This window comes from Phodopus roborovskii, unplaced genomic scaffold (genome assembly GCF_943737965.1).
Source record: "Phodopus roborovskii unplaced genomic scaffold, PHOROB, whole genome shotgun sequence".
NCBI lineage: Eukaryota > Metazoa > Chordata > Mammalia > Rodentia > Cricetidae > Phodopus > Phodopus roborovskii.
In genome coordinates this window covers 15,407,447-15,425,863 of record NW_026126636.1, presented here as the reverse complement: position 1 = coordinate 15,425,863, position 18,417 = coordinate 15,407,447, and the positions used below count along the sequence as shown (strand labels likewise).

Sequence of the window (18,417 nt, the reverse complement as noted above, 5' to 3'; positions counted from 1 at the left end):
ATGCCTTTGCTCATGTTACTGCTCCTCCCTCTCTCTGACTGGACTCCAGGAGCTCAGCCCAGGGGTTAGTTGTGGACCTTTGCATCTGCTCCCATCAGTTGCTGGATGAAGGAAGTCCTCAATCTGATTACAGGGGAAGGCCAATTCAGCCACCCTCTCCACTACTGCTTAGAGTTTTATCTGGGATCACCCTTGTGGATTCCTAGGAATCTCCCTCGTGCCGGGTTTCTTGCTAATCCCACAATGGCTCCCTCTCTCACTCTCTGTCCTTCCCCCATTGGATTTTAGCATTCCCTCAAGTTCACCTCTCCATTTCCCTTCCTTCCTCCCCTCTCCCATCCCTCTCAAGCTCCCAACTTACTCAGGAACCTTGTTTGTTTCCCTTCCCTAGGTGGATCCATGTAAGTCTCTCTTAGGGTCCTCTTTATTTCCTAGCTTCTCTTGGGTTGTGGATTTGTAGGTTGGTTATGCTTTGCTTTACATCTAATATCCACTTATGGATGAGTACGTACCATGGTTGTCTTTGTGGGTCTCCTCATTCAAGGTGGTTTTTCCTAGTTCTGTCGATTCGCCTGCTAATTTCAAGATGCAAAAGACCATTCTTAAGTGACCCAGGGCAGTATATTTGTATGTGACCTCAATGAGCACAGCTAAGGTGCTGTGGATGTGGATCTATGAGTAAAGCATTTGATGGGCAAGAGTGAGGACCATAGTTTAGATCCCCAGAACCCACAGCAAAGGTCAAGTGGACATGACAGCAGGTCTGTAATCCCGGTGCACAGCAGACAGAGACAGGGAATCCGCTGAGCAATACAGCTAATCATAATAGCTGAAATAGTGAACCCTGGAGTCAGAGATCACTGCACCTCAATGCAGAAGGTGGAGAACATGCCAATAAGACATTCAGCATCAATCACGGACCCACACACACATATATGATGCATGTACATATGTGAGCCTGCACCCCCACCTGAGCGTCAACACATGAGAACACACAGGACACAACATATATTCCTACACACAAAAAGTCAGAAAGCAAATGTGAAATAAAATAGTTACTTTCCATCACGAAAACTAATACATAAATAAGTTGTAAATGTTATCTCAAACATACAAATTATACATTGCTATCCTAATAGATGTGCACCTATACGTGTGTTATAGTAATACATTATATCTGTTAAGCTATAATTGCAAATATGAAATAGCAGGTGATACTATTTAAAATGGAATAACATGCACTATATTTATTTGTAAAGATACTTTATGCTGTTACATCAATAATGTTTATTTTAATTATCAGATAATTGTATAATTCAATGTAAATTTCGTTTCAGACCTGAAATTTTAATGTATTTCTGTGGTTCACCTAATTATCTCTCCATTATGCCCACAACGGCAGAGCCGTTTCTCTTCCCCCACCATGAGTGTCCAGTTGGACTCATCTTTGGTGAGAGAATATTTGTTTAAAAAGTCAAAAAAATCATGATGGCGATTCAGTAGTTCATCTAGGAAACACATCATGATATGTCCCACCACAATAGCACAAGAAAAGGGCTCCGCAAAAAAACACCAGCTGGCCACCCTCTATCTTCCCACTCTGCGAGTCCCTGTCCACCACCACCACCACCCCGCCTGAACTCACAGCTCAGCCTCGCACAGCACAGTGACTCAGGACCGCCTCCCCCACCCCCCAACCCCCACTCCCCACCCCACGACACACACAGAGTCCTGGCCATGGAGCCACAGCCCGGCAGATTGAGACACGAGGAATGAAAAAAAGTTCATTCCACATCCAACAGCGTCCCAGGCTAGCTACCTTCTGCAGGTCACCCTCTTCCCGTGGCACTTTCGTCTCGGGGATCCTTCTGTCTTTGCACTGAACTGTCACTAGCAAGGAGGGACCCCCCCCCCCCCCCCCGCCCCAGTCTGCTCGATCGCACAGAGTAAAGGTAGTAGAGGCTAAGGCCACAAGAGGGCAGCATAGAGCTGCGCAAACACAGGCTGCTGTCCAGCAGCCTTCAGAATTTGGTATCCTTGACCAAGAACCCTAATTATCTCCACATTTAAAATAGAAGGGCGTGGTGGCGCACACCTTTAATCTAAGGACTCAGGAGACGAAGGCAAGAGAAACTCTGTGAGTTCTAGGCCAGCCTGGTTTAAGTAGCAAGTTCCAGGACTGTCAAAAACTGAGACCCTGTCTCAAAATAAAACAACTACGAGGAGGAGGAGGAGGACAATATTATGGATGCTACCCTGATATTTGATGCCTGGCTTCAAATCTAAGCAGAAGGCTATCAGGACATCAACGCAGCTAGCCCGTAATGAATTACAACACCGGCGTCGATATGAGGAGAGCTATGTAGACCCCTTCTCCATCCTAAGTATCGATCCAAAAGGAGTGCTTTGCCCACCACTCAGGCACAGGCCGTCAGATGATCTGAGGTGACAGGGCAGGGGAAACAGAAAGCATGGCAGCGCCCCTCCTAAATCCCTGCTGCTGAATACTGGTCCTTCCTTCTCTTCCTCCCCTCGCCCGCTCCGCTTGGGCGCACGCACAGAATAAACACTGAGAAGCTCCCAGGAAGATGTGGGAAGACACGGAAGTGGACTAGAACTTCTGTTTGTACCCTGACTCCGGTACAACCTGGGACCTGATCACATGCAGCCAATATGAAAGCACCCCCAAAAGACTAGCCCAGGCCTGCTCCCCGGCCCCCCGGGGACCATATGACCTGCTTAGGGAGATGGTGCCACGCTGGAGGAGATATATTCCTGCAATCACCACAGGCTCAGACTCAATGGAAGGACAGGATAAATCACCATGCCCAGTGAAAACACATGCATCCCCTGAAGGAGTCTGCACCCACCATTGCTCGGGATCAGTCCCTACCCAAAATCAGGAATAACGCAGACCCGGCCCACCAGACTGTATCCACGTCATCCATGGGGTCTGGTTAATGAAGCTCCAGAAATCTGGGTTTGAGGGAAGAGGGGACCCACCTGTGCTGAGGCAGGTGGGGGAAAGGAGCCCAGGGTGGGTGAGAACTGCTGGGGTTAGAGTCCAGGGACCTGGGAACAAACCTGAGGTCACTGCTGGGCCTGGCTCAGGAGCCTGGGTGACAACTTCTCTAGTTACTATCAGCTCCAGGGTCTCACTGCGTGGGGACCAGATAGACCCTTTCCAATAGATACAGGTATATGGTCCAGCGGTGTTTTCATTCACTGGGCCAAGGCGGAATCGAGCCTCTGTCACAGAGTGGGAAGTGTTCACATTTTCCACGACTGTTTGGTCTTTTTTCTCCAGGCGGAACAAATCATACCCACTAGGGTTTGAGCACACAATGGTTACAAAACGCCCTTGGGAGATGATACGGCCTGGCTCAGCAGAGATGGAAGGCCTTGGTACAGATCCTAGGAGAGAGCAGAGCAGGAATCTCAGTGTACACAGGCAGGACATTGCCACAATGCAAAATCAATTTAGGCACAGAATTCTATAGTCTTACCAAGTTTAGAGTTCTCCACACATGATCAAAGTGCAGGTTTACAACACCCTCACTCTCTGTGTGCATTTCAATTCACATCACATGAAGGAATGTAAGCCCAAGCATATGTTAGGTCTGGCAAAGCTCCATCCAAGGAAATCTCAGAACATTCCAGGCTGGACATGTCTGCTGCAGAGCCCACAGCCTCTCTGGGAACTGACTTACTCCAGGGACCTCAGCACTTTCTACCTTTATCTCCACCTTTTGTCTAGTCTGTTACTGGGGCTTTTAAAACCCACCATTTCCTAATCTGCTCTCCTTCCTTCACTTATTCTTTCAACCACTTTTAATATCTTAGTCATCATCTTGGGGTTGTTATCTATGTTTCCATGGCTTCAGTTATACAAGGAACACAATTTCTTCCACTTGAAGCTAAAACATGGCATTGAAGACTGATATAGAAAAAAAGAACTGTCCAATACTCTGTCATAAAGACTTCACCTTCAGTGAAGGTGAGGGGTGAGCATAGGAGTCTCAAGGACAGGTGAGATCAGAGGTGTACCCCCTGAAATGACAGGGGAGAGGTACCTGCCCTGACACCCAAGAGACATAAACTCACTGCACCTAGCAGACAGGGGCACGGAGAAGCAAACATCGATAAAACACCATGTAAAGAACTACTCAGAGGACACAGGCCCTGTGCTACCCAAGGAGAAGTAGCTCAAGGGCTCAGCTGTGGGATATGCCAGGGATGATTCACACCAGGCCTCTGGTCCATCAAGAGCTGGATTCAAGTGCTGTCCACAAAGAGATGAGTGCGGGAGAAACCATATGCTAACTGGCTTGGTTTGGTCATTCTCTAATATCTATTCATTGCAGAACATGAAATCAGATATGGTAAACACAAAATGCAATTTTTGTCATTTTAAAAACTAAATTGAAATTCATCCTGTGAGATAACCCAGACTGTGGGGTGGGTGGCTGGAGTGTTTAAGAAAACTGTGAGAATGTTGAAGAACGTAGAGACAAGAAAGCCAGGTAGCACAGGGGGACCAGGATGTGAGGACGATCTGGTTGTGACATCTGTCACGCCATTGATTGCCAGGGTTTTTGGCTGATCTGTCTGGCTAGGTGAGTGTCCCCTTCCTCCCTCACCACTCCATGTACCATGCTGCTGCTGGTACCCAAAGAGAGGAGGACCAGTCTTTGGTCAAGGGTATATGAGTATCTGCACTTCCCTGATATAACGAACCTCTAAACAAGTTCTCAAGGACAGGGGGATCAGGAAGTAGGTGGGGTACATCAGAGTCACATCTCTGCCCCAAATACAAAGAAACCCACATTCATAAAAGATGGATAGCTGGGAAACCAGCATTGTACCGACTCAGACCCCCCTGATTGTGGGTCTCAGAAGGCCTAGGCAGTCTAAGGGTCCTCTGACAGTGGAACCAGGATGTATCACTAGTGCATGAAAAGACTTTGGAAGCACATTTCCCATGAAGGGATACTCCCTTAGGCTAGAGGCAGGAGGGAGGACCTAGGCCCTGCTCCAAATGACTTGAGAGATTTTGATGATCCCCCCTGGAGGGCATCACCCTCCCTGTGGAGTGGGGTGATGAATAGGACAGAATGGGAGGTTAAGGGGACATGGGAGGGAGAGAGGGAGAGGGAACTGGGGTCGATATGTAAAATAAGAAAAATTATGCATATATATATTTAAAAAAGAAACATTACTAAAACTCAAATCTCACATAGAACCTCACACACTTTTAGTGGGAGACTTCAACACCCCACTCTCACCACTAGACAGGACCACCAGAGAGAAACTTAACAAAGAAACAAAAGAACTACCAGAAGTTATGTCCCAATTGGGTTTAACAAACATCTATAGAATATTCCATTTAAACACAAAAGAATATACCTTCTTCTCAGCTCCACGTGGAACCTTCTCTAAAATCGAACACATACTCAGCAACATAGTAAACCCCAACAAATACAAAAAAAAATGGAATAGCCCCTTGTATCTTATCAGACTACCATGCTTTAAAATTCTAAAATTCAACAACAACACAAATTGCAGAACCCCTACAAACTCATGGAAACTGAGCAGTGCACAATTGCATCATTCCTGGAACAAGGAAGAAATAAAGAAAGAAATTAAGGACTTCCTAGAATTCAACAAGAATGAAGACACAACATACCCAAATGTATGAGACACCTTGAAAGCACTGCTAAGAGGAAAGTTCATTGCACTAAGTGCCCACATGAAGAAAATAGAGGATAGTCACATTAGAGAATTAAAAGCACATCTGAAAGCTCTAGAACAAAAAGCAGCAGACTCACCCAGGGTGAATAGATGCCAGGAAATAATCAAATTGAGGGCTGAAATCAATAAAATAGAAACAAAGAAAACAATGCAAAGAATAAATGTAACAGAAAATTTATTCTTTGAGAAAAATCAACAAGATAGACAAACCTACTAATGTGGTTTGATCACACCAGACCGCCTGAAACAGAGTACAAGCTGATCCTACATTCCAAACAGCTGGACAAAACAGCCCTACAGACTACAGCTAGGATATCTGAATCTTCTTCGAATCCCCCAAGACAGCCCCCCTTACCAGCAGGAGTAGTTTGGAAAGAACGACGCCCAAATTCCCAAATATTGTGTATAAATGTTTGTTTTCATTTAATTGGACTTTGTTATATAAAATTAAATAAAAAATACTCTATATGCATTAAAAAAAGATAGACAAACCTTTATCCAAACTAAGCAAAAAGCAGAGAGAGAGCATGCAAATTAACAAATCAGAAATGAAAAGGGGGACATAACAACGGACACTGAGGAAATCAAAATTTGAAAACTTAATGGAAATGGACAATTTTCTGGATAGATATCACTTAGCAAAATTAAATCAAGAACAGAAAAGCAATTTGAATAGACCTATAATCCCTAATGAAATAGAAACAGGCATCAAATGTACCACCAAAAAAGAAAAAAAAAAAAAAAGCCCAGGCCAGATGTTTTCAGAGCAAAATTCTACCAGAAATTGAAAGAACAGCTAATACCAATACTCCTCAAGTGTTACACACAATAGATGCAGAAAGGTCATTGCCAAACTCTTTCTTTCGGGGCTACAATCACCTCGGTACCCAAACCACATAAAGACACAACTGAGAAAGAGAACTACAGACCAGTCTCCCTCGTGAACATCGATGCAAAGATGCTCAATAAAATACTCGCTAATTGAATGTAAAAACATATCAGAGAAATCATCCAATGTGACCAAGTAGGCTTCATCCCAGGGATGTAGAGATGGTTCAACATACGAAAATCTATCAATATAATCCACCATATAAACAAACTGAAAAAGAACAACTATATGATCATCTCACTAGATTCTGAAAAAGGGTTTGACAAAATCCAACACTCCTTCATGATAAAGGTCTTGGAGAAATCAGGGATAACAGGGACATACTTAATATAATGAAAGCAATAAACAGTAAACCAACAGCCAACATCCCTGACTTCAAGTCACAAAACAAGGAACATGGTATGTACTCATATGGATTTTAGACATAGAACAAAGGGTCACCAGCCAATAATTCACACTGCCAGAGAAACTAGGAAACAAGGAGGACCCTAAGACAGACATACATCATCCCTCACAGAAGGGGAATAGGACAAGATCTCCTGAGAAAATTGAGAGCAGAGGGGAGGGAATAAGGAACTAGAAAAAAGAGGAGGGGAGAAGAGGAGAGGAGAACATGAAGAAGCAGGAAGATTGAGACATGGGAAAAATCGAGAAGAACAAGGAAAGAGATACCACAATAGAGGGAGCCATTATAGACGTAAAGAGAAACCTGGCACTAGGGAAATGTACAGAGATCCACAAGGATGACCCCAACTAAGAATCTAAGCAATAGTGGAGAGGCTACCTTAAATGCCCTTCCCCAACAATGGGATTGATAACTATCTCATATGCCATCATAGAGCCCTCATCTAGTAGCTGATGGAAACAGGAGCAGACACCCACAGCTAAACACTGAGCCTAACTCCTGGAATCCAGTTGCATAGAGGGAGGAGTAATGAGCAAAGGGGTCAAGATCAGGCTGCATAAACCCACAGAGACAGCTGACCTGAACAAGGCGGAGCTTGTGGACCCCAGACTAATAGCTGGGAAACCGGCAGAAGACCGACCCAGACCCCGTGAACGTGGGTCTCATTTAGCAGGCCTGACATGTATATGGGGCCTCTGACAATGGAACCAGGATGTATCCCTAATGCAGGAACTGACTTCAGGAGCCCATTCCCCATGGAGGGATACTCTCATAGCCTAGAGACATGAGGGAGGGCCAAGGCCCTGCCCCCAAGTGACTTGACATAATATGATGATCTCTCACGGAAGGCCCCACCCTCCCTGGGGAGTGGATTCGGGATGGGATGTGCGTGTCCATGGGATGCATAAGAGGATGGGAGGGAGAGGGAACTGGGATCAATATGTAAAAAAAAAAAAAAAGTTAAAAACATAAACATATGAATCCTCTGGAATATAATATAAATAAAATAAGGATGATATTTGTGCTTCTGCATGACAAGGAACAATCTTCATGGAAGGATCCAGTGAGTGTGGAGGGAAGGAGCTTAGAAATAATTTAGCAGACATTTATTCAAAAGGGAAAGGGACTTGAGGCTGTGTGTGGTGCTGCACTCATTTAATCCCAACCCTTGGAAGGCAGAAGCAGGCTCATCTCTGTGTGTTCTATGCCAGCCTTGTCTGCAGAATGAGTTCCAGGCCAGTCATAGATACATAGTGAAAGTCTGCCTCAAAACAAACTAATTAAACTAACCAAGAGACTTACAGATTTAGTGGGAGGAATGGACAGGACCTGGAGACACGTTGTACATAGGGAGATGGAGAGGTGATATCAAGGAGGAATCCTCCTGTTCTGCCTGTGAGACTATTAAGACCTTACTAGGGGCTCCTAAGAGAGGTCTGGAATGTGGGGGGGCATCATCAGCTATAGGCTTGGTCGTGGAGCTGTCTTTGCAGACAGCCTGGCATAGAGTTGTCTCTTCTCCACCTTCCTCCCAGCATGATCAAGTAGAGAAGAGAGAGAAAAGATGGAACTGTCAGTCAGTACATCAACAGACAAAATAAATGCGGTGCACAAACACGTTAGAATAGTGGTCACCCTTCAGAAAGGAAATGCTGCTGTAGGTGGCAACCAGAATGAACCTGGGGGTGTTTGGTGAAGTAGGCCAGTGACAGAATGACAAACACCACAGGGTCTCAGTTATATATGGAATGCAAACGCATTCACCTCAGAGACAAACAGAATGAGAGAAGAATGATGGACTGCCTGAGACTAGGGAGAGGGCGGATGTGGACAGGGAAGACGATCATCAAAGATTCGAAATTCCATCCAGGCAGGAGAATCGCATGTCTCAAGATATACCACGCACGATAGCTTCTTTAAAAACTCCAGCAATGGTAGATATGTAAAACTCTTACCGGTAAAAGGTGATGAGTGTCAAAGAAGACAGACATGCAACTTAGCCTAGCTTAATCATAGCATAGTGTGAAACACACCCCAAAACAGTGAGTTGCATCCCATAAATACATACCACTGTTATTTGCCAATTAAAAACATTTTAAGGCTGGAGAGATGGCTCAGTGGTTAAGACCATTGGCTGCTCTTCCAGAGGACCTGGGTTCAATTTAGGGCACCCATATAGCGGCTCACAGCTGTCTGTAATTCCATTCCTGACATCTTCACACAAATGCACACAAAATAAAGTTAAATAAATTATTTAAAAAAAAAAAAAAACTTTAATGCCTGGTGGTGGTAGCACATGTCTTTAATCCCAGCACCAAGTAGGCAGAGCCAGGCGGATCTCTGTGGGTTTGAGGTCAGTCTGGTCTACAGAGTGAGTTCTGGGACAGCCAAAGATATACAGAGAAACCCTGTCTCGAAAATAAAAAACACATTTTTAACCAAGACAACAAAAGAAGACAGGTGGGAAAAGGAAGAGAGCTGAAGGCTGCACATGTGGGAGGAATATTACAGGCAATATTGAAGGGTCTCTCTCCAGGCCGCCCAGGTGCACACGAGTCTCTCCAAAGCTGCCCATGGGTGCAGAAGCAGCCAAACACATGACTCACCTCCCTCCGTGTTAACTCTCTGTCCCAGGCACAGCGCTGAAAGAGAAGACACAATGAGAAAGACACCACACGGTTTGCTTAGAGATGAGAATCTAGGGAGGACCAGATGTAGGTGGAGACATCCCTCCTCCCATCATCACCCAGCCATCCATCTTCCACATTAAAGGCAGAGGACAATCCTCCTTCTAGCTCTAAAAGGGCTCCTAAAATAACCAACCCCAAGACCAGAGGCAGAGACACAGACTCGAAATCCCAGCTGCTCAACTGGGTCACACGTTCAGGTATTACCTGGGCTACAACGTGAGTTCAAAGTCAGCCCGAGCATCTTAGAGAGACCATGTCTCAAAACCAAAACTAAAACGGTGTTAGTTCAGAGCCTAGCCCAGTCGTCATCAGACAGGCTTCCTCCGGCAGATGACAGGAGCAACTACAGAGACCCACAGACCACAGCCCAACATGAAACGGAGCTCAGAGAACCACGAGGAGGAGGAAGAGGAAACGCTGTAGGAGCCAGAGGGGTTGAGGACACCAGTAGAACACTGCCCACAGAATCAACTAAGCAGGTTTCATGGGGCTCACAGAGACCAAAGCAGCAGTCTCAGAACAAGCATGGGTCTGTGCTAGAGCCTCTGCATATATGTCATGGTTGCTTATCTTGGGGTTTTTGTGGGGCTCCTAACAGTGGAAGCAGGTGTGTCTCTGACTGCTTTGTCTGCCCTTGGTACTTTTCCCTCCTACTGGGTTGCCTTGCTCAGCCTTGATGTGAGGGTTTGTTCCTGGTCTTACCACATCTTGTCATGCCATATTCGATGGACGTCCCTGTGAGAACTGCTCTGAAAAGATACAGGAGTTGTGGTGGATCTGGGGGAGATGGGAGGTGGATGGGGGAACTGGGGATGAGGATGGAGGAAGGTGAATCTGCTGTCAGGATGTATTATATAAGAGAAGCATTAATTTAAAAATAGAAAAACGTGAAATGAGGGCTGGGGAGAGGAGAGAGGTCCTCAAGGTACTCCTGAGCTGAGGAGCTATTTGCAGTTGGTGGCTTCTGGGAAAGGGAGAATTTTATCTTGTGGTGTGGCCTATGGTAGGTTGACCAGACTCCAGCAGAAGGCCCCATACCCTTGAGTATACAGGCAGCAAAAAGAATATTCTTTGGATTATTGTTTTTAAAGAAGGAGACACAAAATAGAGGGAGGGAGAGATGGGTACGGAATTACAGGCAAGATTGGGGTCAAGTCATATTGCATGCGTCTATGAAATTTTGAAAATGATGACAAAAAAAATGTATATATCAGTATGCCCATGGTTCAGGGCATTCCCCCATCCCTCCCTCATCTAAGAAACCTCTATTTGCAGTCGATGGAGATTAACATAGAGACCCATCACTGATCAATGGGTAGAGAATATGAGCCTGCAGAATGCCCAGCCTTAAAGGGGACACACCTACCCTACATCTCCTCCTCCTGAGACTCAGAGATCACTTAGGGAGAGGGGGTGGGAAAAGCATAAAAGCCAGGGGCAGTAGATGATTTCAGGGACTACAGTGTATCCTGAGCCCAGCAGGGCAGCTGCACATATGAACTCAAAGCAGTTGTAACAACATGCACAAGACCCGTGCAAGCCCAAGCCAGACAAAATACCAGAACTAAATAGAAATTTGGGCATAGTCACTGCTTTAGCGTTTGAGCTAAATTTTGAGCTAATTGTAATTGCCAGCTTCTGGAAAAGGGAGAGGCAGTTTTCTTTAAGATTGTAGTCCCAAGAATGGGGTGTACTGAGGCACACCTTTAGTCTCAGCATTTAGGAGGCAGGTGGAGCTCTTTGAGTGAAATCTACATAGTGAGTTCCAGGACAGCCACAGCTACATACATAGTAAGACACTGCCTCTAAAATAACCAATAATAATAATAATAATACAATTAAATTAAAAAGTGTAGCCCCCTGTTAACTCAACCATGCTCCAGTGCTAGACTGCACACAAGAATATTTGGGCAGCACAAATTGGTCTTAAAGGGCTTTTTAAAAATGGACACCAAGGAGCTGGGCAGTGTTGGCCCACACCTTTAATCCCAGCACTTGGGAAGCAGAGGCAAGTGAATCTCTGTGAGTTCAAGGCAAGCCTGTCTACAAAGAGAGTTCCAGGTGAGCCTGAACTGTTACACAGAGAAACCTTGTCTCAAGGAATAACAAAATAAGTAAATAAAAAATAAAAAAATGGACACAAAGTTGGGTCTGGAAAAAGGTGGATCTTGGGAGAGTTGGGTGAGTCATTTAAGAAACTCTCGAAGAACTAATAAATGCTTTTTAAAAAGAAAATAATCTCTGAATAAGGGTATTCAATAATGTCTGTGAGCTTAAAAAATAAAAAGAGGGCTCGGATTTACAGAATACTGGTATTGTGCTTACCTAACCTGCTTTCAGCCCTTAGTTCAACCTCCAACACTGGGAAAAACAAATGTCCCCAGGTCATCTTTCCCTTCCAAACAGGCTCTTCCTAACGCATTTTAAGGCTGAATTTGGCCACAGGCCCCATCCCTGTTTCTAGCAACAGGTCTCCACATAAGAGATGGAGTGGAGAGAATCTCCTCCCAGGGTCTCCAGAATATGCTTGGCTGCTCTCGGGCCTGAGTGGGGAATAGACCTCCCCCCTCCTTTCCCAAATCACCTGCCCCTCCAGCCATTTCTCCCAGAACTCACCAAGGGCCAGTAGGGTGGCAAAACAAAGTGACATGATTCAGGCTCCAGCAGCCTGAGCAGATCTGGAGCTGAAGCCCTGCAGCCAACACAATAGGCAGGATGTGTGGACTGGGGCTTGTCACAAGGTTTCTATATCAGTTTCCTCACATAAAGAGGAAGAGGTTTCTCCTCTGGGCTTTCCACTCTTTCCCTTAGTAACTGACTCTTTGAGAATGTATCAGATTCTAAGAATCAACATAAGACCTCTGAATTCAGGTGCTTCCAAGCTCATTACTCAACATGTTTGTCTTGCTGTAAATATGTGAGACACAGAGGTATAAGATTTCACACATCGGTCCTTATTGTAGGAACAAATGGCCATCCATCTTTGGGTAAGTCATTTCAACACCCAAAACTCACATTTAATGTTTATAACGAGAATCATAAAGTCTCCCCTAAATGTTTGATGTTATGATCTTTGTAAGAGCCAAAACAGATATTTCACACGTTAAATGTGTTCTATTATGGCTAATGGCTTTTACTACTAAATAATATTGGTGTGTGTGTGTGTGTGTGTGAGAGAGAGAGAGAGAGAGAGAGAGAGAGAGAGAGAGAGAGAGAGAGAGAGAGAGAGAGAGAGAGGGTGTGTAGCAGTCAGAGGACAACTTGCCAAAGTTGGTTCTTTCTTTCTACTATGTGGGCCCTAGGGATTGAACTTGAGTTTTTAGACTTGGAAGCAAACATCCTTTACCCACTGAGCGATCTTACTGACCCAGACAACATTTTTAAGATTTGTTTTTATTATATGTACATTGGTGTCTCACCTGTCTGTGTGAGGGTGTCCAATCCCCTGGAACTGGAGTTGCAGACAGTTGTGATATGCCAGGTGGGTGTTGGGAAGTGAACCTGGGTCCTCTAGAAGAGCAGCCAGTGCTCTTAACCACTGAAGCATCTATCCAGTCACAGATGGTAATTTTAAAAGGTAGCCAATTTTGTCAGGAGTGGAGAGATTGGATCTCTTTCATACTGTTTACAGGAACCCAGGGTCCCAGCTATTAGGAGGAAAAGCTGCCTCTGAGTGAATGAGTCAGAATCATTTGGGGGGACCTGAAGCCCTCCTTCCATGCCACTAGTAGAGAAAAAAAAAGGAGTGTAAATCAGAGGGAAGAAAGCTCTTCCTCTTTAGAAATAGTTTGAAGATTTCACAAAGTAAGAAATTAAAAATAGAACCCATGTAAGGGGATGAAATAAGTATGGGGGTGAGATGTCAGCACTCATGTAACCATTGCAACACTGTTCCCAAGAGCTATGGTGGAGAAATAACTCCAATAAACACGTGAAAATGTGTGGTGCATATGCAGAGTGGAATGGAGACCATGATGATGCCGAGCAACAACAACAAAAAAACCATAAGGCTGGGCCTTCCAGAAACGCTTGACCCAGTGAAGCAAACAACCCCCAGAAGGGCAGGCACTGCATTGTTCTCCGCATATGAGCTTTGTTAAGTGTTCATATTCAAGCTGGACATGCTGATTCATGTCTGCAATCCCTAGACTTGTGAGGATGAGGCAGGAGGATCACCGTGAGCACAAGGCCAGTCTGTACTACATAGTGAGTTCTAAGCCAACCTGAGGTATATAGCAAGACCTGTCTCAAACACTATAAAATGGATAAGAAGCCAAATTCATAAAAGAAAAGCTTATGATGTTGTCTACCAGAAGGAACATTGGGCAAGTTATCTATCAATAGACAATATTTTTAGTCAATCAATAAGAATAACTCGAAGACAGCATAATACCTGTGGTCAATAATACTGAACTGTACAGTTAAAATGTTAAGAGAAAAGGTTTCATCTCTTTCTCTTTCTTAGCTAGGTTTTCTATTGCTGTGATAAAACACTGTGAGCAAAAGTAACTTGGGAAGGAAAGGGTTTGTTTCATCTTAGACTTCCAGGAAGCCTTATCACTGAGGGAAGTCAGCTCAGGAACTCAAGGCAGGAGCCTGGTGGCAGGAGCTGAAGCAGAGGCTGGGGAGGAACACCTCTTACTCTCCTCCCTTTCCCTCTCCCTCTCCCTCTCCCTCCCCTCCCCCTCCCCCTTCCATGTCTCCCCCTCCCCCTCCCCCTCTGCCTTCCTTCCTCTCCCCTTCCCTCTCTCTCTTCCCTCTTCCTCCCTGACCCCCTCCCCTCCCTCTCCGTCTCCCTTCCTCCCTCTCCTCCTCCCCTCCCCCTCCCTCTCTCCCTCTCTATTTCCTCCTCTCCCTGTCCCCTCCTCCTTCCTACCTCTCTCCCCAGTCCTCCCTCCTCCCTCCCTATCTATATTGCTGCAGTACCATTGAAACTATGGTGGGGCAGAGGGACATAAACAAAATCCTAAAAGAACCAAATAGACAAGAGATAGACCCAGGGTTTGAGGATGAATGGACACCTTTATGTCAAAACCAGACAAGGGAGTGCCTTGTGTGCCTTGAGCAAAGGGAGAGGAGAGGTGTCCTCTCGTGGCATCTCTAAGGTCTCTGTGTCTGAAGACAAGCATGGTGACCCCTCAGCACTTCGCTTCTAGCAGACACTGGTGGTGGTTGACTAAAGGGCTTGTGTTCAATATCCCCCCCCCCCCGCGCAATAAAGACCTAGCTCTGTGTAAGCAGCTCTCTTCTGAGCCTCTGAACATGGACAGGGAGGGAATGGAATTTGAACTAAGAAAATTTCAACAGTCCAACCTGTAGCCCACACAGGTCTTGACCTTGCAATGGTCCTACCTAACCACCCAAGGAGCTGGGATGGTAAGGCAAAATTGCTGAGTTGTTAAATCAAAGTTGAAATTTTCCATCCTTGTAATTCCTCCTCCTCCATCCTTCCCTTCCTCTCTCCTTCTACACTCCATCTTTTCTTTCTTTAGTAGTAAGAAATAAATGTAGAGAATTCCAAATGCCAGGCAAGCACTCTGCTATTGAGTTGTACCTCCAAACCCTATAAACTTTTTTCTTTTAACTCATTTTTCATTTATGTGTATGAGCGTTTTGGCTCATACAATTAATACATTTAAAAATGTATTATAAACCAAATCCTAATGATGTAGATTACCAGATGTCTCAAGCCTCATCAGAGAAAATTTTAGGGTTTACAGAAATAGAACCAAATATCTTATATTTTGTACTTTTATCCATATATATCCTTTTTTAATTTCTTCTTTTCCTTCTCCTCTTCCTCCTTCTTTTCAAGACATGGTGTCATATAACTAGGCAAGCCTTTAATTCACTATATAGTCAAAGGAGGATGGCCTTGAATTCCAAATGTGCTTGCCTTTACCTCCCAACTTACGTAATGACTGACACGTGCCACTGAACTGTGTTGAGTTTATTTATTTATTTATTTATTTATCTATCAAATTAATGATGTCAAAATATTCTTGGATGAAGAGATATCCATTAGAGCATGGTCAATCTACCATGGGTCACACCCTTAAAATACACTGACTCTCCCTCTCATGGTAGCCATCAATTGCCAATCAAACCTAAGCTAGAAATGGGACCTAGAGCCTTCACCCCATCCATATCGGACTTTTAACTAGCTTGATCTTGTGCAGGTCACCATAGTTCGTGATCTAATATCCATGTCATGTCCAACATTTCACGGCGCTCCTCTTATCTTCTGTCTCTTATCTGCCCCTCTTCCTTGATGGTTCCTGAGCCGTGGGGGAGGGGGCAGGTTAACATTGGTGTCCCTTCTATGGCTGAGCACTCTAAGCTGGTTATTCTGAGTACTTCTCACAGTTTTGAGTCTCAACATTAACCACTGCATGCTGCGAGGAGAAGCTTCTCTGGACATGTGTGTGTTGATGCGACATTAGTGGAATCCATGAAGGCAGACCTTGGGCTTGCTTGCTCATGTGTCAGTGCGAGCTTAGCAGTTGTTGTTATGTGGTCTAAAGTGTCTTCATCTCGTTGACTCCTTCAGTGCATTTTCCAAAATGATCAACTCCCACCAAGTACAGTGAGTTCTCTGCCTGGTTTCCCCATGGCTTTACCAGCTCTTGAAGCTTTTCTGTTTTTATCTTAGCTAAATCACTTTTTGGAATTGCGCCTTCTTACGGTATTACTTTCCATGCCTGTGACTAACACAATTGAGACAACTTCCATATAATATTTTCCATTTTGATATGCTTTGCATTTTTGAGAAATCTTGCTTATTTCCTTTTTTTTTTTTTTTTTTTTTTTTTATTCCTGAGTGAGTTATATTTTAGTTAAATAGGAAGAAGTTTCTTTTCTGGTCAGTGTCAAATCCATACATTATGAATGCCAGATTCCATGGGACAGTTTTTGTTCTTTCTGGCACATTTTAAAGAATGAAGTCCCTGAGTCCTACTGTGATCCAGTTCATATTACCTTATATCTTGTTTTAACCTCACTCTCTTTCCTCTCCTCTCTCTCTTCTCTATCTTCCTCTCTCTCTCTCTCTCTCTCTCTCTCTCTCTCTCTCTCTCTCTCTCTCTGTGTGTGTGTGTTGTATGTGATGTACTTTGCACATATGACAGAAAACGAATATAACTGTCTTTCTGGATCTGGCTTATTTTACTTACTACAATAAACTCCAGACCCATCTATTTTCCTGAGAATGATGTTTCTCATTTCTCATGGTTTTTTTTTTTTTCATCTTTGTGGATGAAAGAAATTCCATTATGTAAATATGAATTTTTTATTCACATGTCTATTGATGAATCGTGGGTATCCAGCTTCACCTGGCCAAGAATAATCCCTCATGGGACAGAAAGAAATGGCATTTTTGAATCCCAGTGTCACAACCCTGGAGCCAAATATAAGACTCCAGGCCTTAAGGAGTTTCTTGGGATTGTAGAAAACAAAGGGGTCAAGAACCATCATAAGAAAACTAACTGGTCAACTAACCAGGGCTCATAGAGGCTCACAGACTGACAACCAGAAAGCCTGCATGGGTCTGTTCCTGGCACTCTGCATATATGTTACAGTTGTGTAGCTTGGTCCTCTTGTGGGAATGCTTACAGTGGGAACAGGAGCTGTCTATGCCTCTTTTATTAGCTTTTTGGACTCTACTCCTCATACTGGGTTGCCTTGCCCAGTGCTAATACATGTGGTGGTGCTTAGTTTTATCACAACATTAATACCACACTTTGTTGATACTTACGGGAGGCCTGCCCCTTTCCAAAAAGAAACTGAGGAGGAGTGGGTTAGAGGAGAGATAGGGGGTCAGGGGAGGGACTTAGAGTATAGGAGGGAGGAAATGGGGGCTGAGATTTAAAATAAATAAATAAAATTTCCTCTGTCTGGTGGGCCAGCCTCGAGCAACACAGGACACAAAGGGAATCAGCAGAGTCGGCTGTACTAAGACTTTTTTTTTAATCTAAGGGGGTAAGGTGGAAAGGCACTCACATGCTCTCTTGATGGTTTCCTTCTTGTTCCTGGGCTTGTATAGCCCAGGAAAGTTTTTCAGGCAATATAGGAATTACAGTGTGGTTACATTCTAATCTGCAAGTGAATGATTATAGAAAATACAAGTTTAAAAAAAGTTTTTTTTTTTGTTTATGCCCCTTACATGACTAAAACAAAGTCATCCCAAGAACCCACATACATTTACATCTAAGTAACTTGTTATAGATTAACAGAGTGTGTGCAAACAGATGATATTTTTTTTTTCGACCAATTCTTTTGTTGGTGGGTTGCATATCACAGTTACAAAGAAAGAATCAATCGCTTTATTACTTATCTTGAAAGGTAATCTTATAAGGAATCTTCAAGGAATCACAAACCTAAACTTTTATACATGAAAAACAGTCAGCTTTACTTTAGATCTTTAGGGTGCATACCCACTCATCAATAGTTTCTTATATCAGAATATTGGGGCAAAAAATGGGTACATTGGGTTAATCATCACCTTTGATCGTCAACCAACCCTAGCAAGGAAAGCTCATCAGCTAGCAACAATCAGGATGCTTTGTAGTTTTACTCTAACCGTATGAATATATAACCCAGCTTATGTGTCCTTGTGAACTCCAGGTTGTTTTTCCAGAGTTTTTCATCTCAGAGCTATTTGACAAAAACATCTAATCTAACCT

At 44.1% G+C, this 18,417-nt stretch overlaps 1 protein-coding gene across 1 annotated transcript in view; it reads right to left on the bottom strand.

Moving 5' to 3' along the window:
* Lair1 (leukocyte associated immunoglobulin like receptor 1) overlaps positions 1-18,417 on the bottom strand; it is a 70,534-nt gene that overhangs the window by 3,335 nt on the left and 48,782 nt on the right. Inside the window, exons 2-5 of the mRNA XM_051207128.1 lie at positions 10,439-10,542; positions 9,653-9,688; positions 3,085-3,414; positions 513-575 (exon numbers count right to left, since the gene is read on the bottom strand). Coding sequence (XP_051063085.1) covers positions 513-575; positions 3,085-3,414; positions 9,653-9,688; positions 10,439-10,542 — 533 coding nt within the window. The remainder of the gene's footprint in view (positions 1-512; positions 576-3,084; positions 3,415-9,652; positions 9,689-10,438; positions 10,543-18,417) is intronic.